Source organism: Diospyros lotus, chromosome 10, assembly GCF_014633365.1.
Source record: "Diospyros lotus cultivar Yz01 chromosome 10, ASM1463336v1, whole genome shotgun sequence".
NCBI lineage: Eukaryota > Viridiplantae > Streptophyta > Magnoliopsida > Ericales > Ebenaceae > Diospyros > Diospyros lotus.
Genome location: NC_068347.1, coordinates 24,582,558 through 24,587,492, shown reverse-complemented (window position 1 = coordinate 24,587,492; position 4,935 = coordinate 24,582,558). Strand labels below are relative to the sequence as shown.

General features: G+C 34.8%; 1 protein-coding gene across 1 annotated transcript; it reads left to right on the top strand.

Annotated features, from left to right (window-relative positions):
• Positions 1-935: 935 nt before the first annotated feature.
• LOC127811966 (uncharacterized) lies at positions 936-1,915 on the top strand. The gene has a single exon (XM_052352189.1). The coding sequence runs from the start codon at positions 1,021-1,023 to the stop codon at positions 1,654-1,656; it is 636 nt and encodes a 211-aa protein (XP_052208149.1). The 5' UTR covers positions 936-1,020; the 3' UTR covers positions 1,657-1,915.
• The last annotated feature ends 3,020 nt before the right edge of the window (positions 1,916-4,935 follow it).

Genomic DNA, 4,935 nt, shown 5'->3' with positions numbered 1-4,935 from the left:
CCCAAAACAAAACAAACAACCCATCATCTGAATTTTAAGTTTTGAGTATATGATTGTGTTACAATCGCAGAATTAATCACTTCCTATGCTATTTATGAGTTTAAAAATAAGAGAATTAATGATTATTTTTTGGATAACTTTTGACTAATTTAATTTAATTTGTAATAACGAATGTATTGACCCCTAATAAAGATGAAAAGAGAATAGCAGGTTATATTTTTAACTTGAACTATTCATTAGAAAATAATTATGCAGTCCACACCATCTATAAGCTTAAGACTTAAAAGTTTGATATTTTTATTATGAGATACATTCTCATTCCCTTGAAATTCATGAATGGTCCCAAAGCGTGCACCGCCACCTCTCAATCATTTATATTTACCTAAAAGCATAACTCAGATGATCACTTTGAATTGGGTAAACATAAAGATCACTACCACCGCGAGGAATTGCTCAAGGTGTGTTTGATAATATAGAAAATACATGAAAAAATTTTTATCCAAAAAATTAAATTTCATATTTGTTGTTTGACACACTATATTTTTTATAGAATTGAATTCTATCATTTGGCCTATTTTTTATAAAAAATTTCATCTAGAGGAGGAGTGATTTTTGTTTTTTTATGTAAGTTAAAAAATATTTTTTTCTAATTAAATACTATTAAATACACACTCGAGATGCAAAAAATAGTTAAATTGGAATAACCCCTTCCACCTGGCAGCCTCCAGAGTTGTCCATCCCATCGTATGACTTTCTCACGCCCCACTTTCCTGCCCCAACAAACCCTAAGTAGTAATAATAACAATAATAATAAAAGAGTCTTCTCTTTGCCTCCACATTCTGGCCTAACCAAGGGCATTTTTGTCATTCTACCCACTAACTTTCACCCCTCTATGGCTATATATACAGATCCGCCCTTCATTGTTCTTCATTACCCACCCACCAAATCAGTTCTAACTTCTCCAAACCTTCCCTTCAAATAAGTCACATTTCTCATAGAGAGAGAGAGAGAGAGAGAGAATGGATCAACAGACTGTGACTAAATTCATAAACTCTGAGTTTGTGAAGAAAGCCACACAGTTGCTGCTCTCAGTTTATGTGTTTTCCTTCTTATTTTCCTATGCCTCATGGTTTTCTTCCTCCTTCCACTCCTTGACCAACTTCCAACTCTTAAGCCACATGATGGACAAAAACTGCATTTTTCTCATTTTCAATGGAATCCTAGTGTTCATTGCCAAGACCTCTGGCCTCATCAGTTCTTCACCTGCGTGTGATCACAGCAACCAGTTGTTATTCAAGAGACCAGAGCCAGATACCGATTCCTTTCTGGAGAAAGAAATTTCCATAGATCGTGCTGAGCCTCTAGAAGGTTCTCTTCCAGAAGAAGAAAAAGAGAAAAGTGATGAAGACTTGGTTAAGGAAGAACAAGAAGCACAAGTAGGTGGAATTAATAATCCAAGTGTTGAAGATGAAGAGAGTGATCAGAAAGAGATGGTTATTGATGGTGTCTTCAGAATCCAAGAAGAAGAAGAAGAAGAAGGTAACGGGTTCATGAGTACAGAAGAACTGAACAGGAAATTTGATGAGTTCATAAGAAAGATGAAGGAAGAAATCAGGATAGGAGCTCAACAACAAGTAGTTATGGTTCAGCAATAATATAATTGTTGACGATCGCGCCAATCTATATGATTTTGTGCATAAAAAATCTGTATGAATATAGTAGTGTAAATTTTTCTTCTTCTCATCATGTTAGGCATGCAGTTGTGTGCTAGATAATATTAGTGAGGTGGTTTTCTTTTCTTTTGTTTTTGAAGTTTTGGTTTGGTTGTGCTTTCTGGTTGATGTGGTGTTCTTCCAAGCTTTGAGTACGTAAAGAATCTTTGTTAACAAAACTTTCTATTTTGGACATTTTTCACTTTAGTCTTCTTTATATGATTCTTCCTACTTTAGGAAAGGCACCGTGCCCGCCATGAATAAGTCATGAATGGCTTTTTGAAGGAGGCAAAATTTGGAGGACAGGGCAATAATGCATGCAACTATAATTTCTTTTATATTATATGAAAATATAAACACTGTTATATCACTATTATCTTCAAAAATCTTATTAAGTCGTTAGGTGGAGTTGACTAACTGAAGTTTACGCCTCCAACCTATATCTAGAATCATGTTGAAAGATATTTGACATTTTTTTGCTTTTATCCCTCTTTCGATGAGAAAATAGGCAGTGGATGAGCCCGCCGAACAAGGGGCTATCATTGGTTTGGCCATGGCAGAACCAGAGAGAAGGATGAGAGTGAGAAAGAAGAGAGATGGGGTTCAACTGCCATATGACCGAGGAGAGACAAGAGAAAGGAGCGAGAGAGGAGGGGAGGGGGTACATTGGAAGGGCATTTTGGGTATTATAAAAAAATTAACTACTGTTATTTGTTAACAAAGGGAGAAGCAAAACAGATTATATAAAGTTAAAAGGAGATGGTTATCACATTTGAAAACATTTATATAAGTAGTGTATGAAAGTCAGTATAATTATACCTTCAATAAATTTATTTATGTTTTTTTTTTTGCTAGAGGACAAAAGGATACAAGGGGAGAGAACAAAAGAGGCTAACAAGCATGCATGCAGATGCAGCAGCAGCTCAGCCTCATGGATAGAGCTTGGGTGCACAAAGAGGGATTACTCAAGGGCCGGTCCTAGCAATTTCTTGAGCGAGACAGTTGCTTTTCCTTGGCGTGTGAGAGACGATCCATCTGGAATAATAGCTTTAACCGACTCAAAAGTCGTAACAGTAGTAGTCAAGTTTGAATCTTGTGGCAACTTCGTGGCCTCACGAATAGTGAGAGCACTGAGAGGTTGAGACTGCAGTCCGTCGATAGGCTTAGAGGCGAGGGATCTATGATTCCCAAGCCTTCTTAATTATTGATGAGATCAGAGTGTTTTTCCGCGTGTTCCGGTTCTTTCCCCCCCCCCATTTTGCCTGTTTTCCGTCCTCCTTTAACCAAGTGGCCTGGGATGTTGGCTCTTGAGGAAGGGGGTAGGCGTTGATCGACGACGATAAAAGGGTCATAACGGCAGCTCCCTGCAAGATTCTCTTTTAAAAGTGTTAGTTGAAAGTGATTTACGGAACCAAATAATATATCTAAAATTTCTTTGACAAACTATCAAAATGAGAATAAGGCAATCTCTTAATACTAGCCATTTTTGGATCTGATGCAATAAAAATATAGGTTTTCATTTGAAAGACACATAAAAAAAAGACACTAAAAAGACAATATGAAATGGGATTTTGCATTTTAAATTCATAGAACATAAGATAGTCGACAATGACTCTAATAATTAAAAAACCACAGACAAATGTGAGTAGTACGTACGTATGGGTGTAGATGGGCATCTCAAAGTAAAAAGAAGAAGAAGAAGAAGACAAGCAGGAATTTAAAGAGTTGGGATGCCTAGATGTGGACTTTCTGGGCGGATCAGAAAATGATATCACCTGTTTGGATGGACTATGGGAGTGCCAGTGATACCAAAATCAAAAAATAAAAAAGATGAAGTTGATTCTTTTTTGCACTTTACGAAGCACATTCTACAACACCTGGAATTAATGCATCCAAACAAGTTTCACCCAACTTTGGCTTCTCCCGGGATCATGACAAAAATCAAAATAATCACTAAAAAGGAGCCTTCTTTCTTTCTTTCCTTCTTTACTCTTGTTTTTTATTTATTTTTTGGGTATTTTCCCTATGCATATATGTATATTGAGAGGTTTGGAATTCATCCACTTGTAGTATGAGTGGGCAAGAAGATATTCTTCTTTGAATCCAGCCGGGCATACCCCTCCCTATGCCTGGTAATTGGTGGTGTCCAAACAGCCAAGCGAACATATATATTCCGGATATTCATATCCACATTTTGTGGGGGACAAAAGCTTTTCAAACATACGAAGGAACTTGGATTTTTTTGAAGGAAAATAAAAAGCTTATGTAATATTATTTTCTTTTTGTTTGTTGGGTCCTCAATGTAGTGCTTAATTAATTAGTTGAATCAACTATCATAAATTTTAGATAAATATAAAAACATGAAATTAATTCGTTCCTTTCCAAGGATAACTTAATAATTTCACCTTTTTAACTATATAAGATCTAAAATTTTAACTAATAATAATCTTGCTTGTGTTGTGATTAAGTCTTTTAATTATTGTTATTATTGTCCCCAACGTACCATCAGGGTCCTAATTTATTACCAGATGACTAGTCATATAGAAAAATAAAAGGTTATAACTTAGTTTTATCATGCTTTAATAATTAAAGAATTGATCATGCATATTTCCAAACTTGTATAAATTATGGGAATCTGAGTTTTTATATATAAAAAAATTAATTTAAAAGAAATTTCACATGTATATTCAGTAAATTCCCTAATATATCAATTATTCTAGTGCAGGACTACATTCACCATTCCACCAACAATACTTGAGATGGGAAGAGCGTTACATTATTAAGAGATCAAATAATATTTAGGGTATGTTTGATTGGAATTATTTTTCATGGAAAATGTCATATTAATGGAAAATTTTTCATGCTTGCATGTTTGATTGCTTAACATTTTCCATGGAAATTTTTTATGGTACAACACATTGAAGCATGTTTTGGCCCATTTTCTATAGAAAATTGCAACTAGGGGGAAGTGGGAATTGTTTTCCATGGAATACACCCCTAGTTGCAATCAAACTAAGGGTGTGTTTGATTGGAAAAAGATGAAAAAGGAAAATATTTTCCAATTCCATGGAAAATAATTCCCACTTCCCCCCTAGTTACAATTTTCTATGGAAAATGAGCCAAAACATGCTTCAATGTGTTGTATCATAAAAAAATTTCATAAAAAATGTTAAGCAATCAAACATGAAAACATGAAAAGTTTTCCATTAATGTGACATTTTT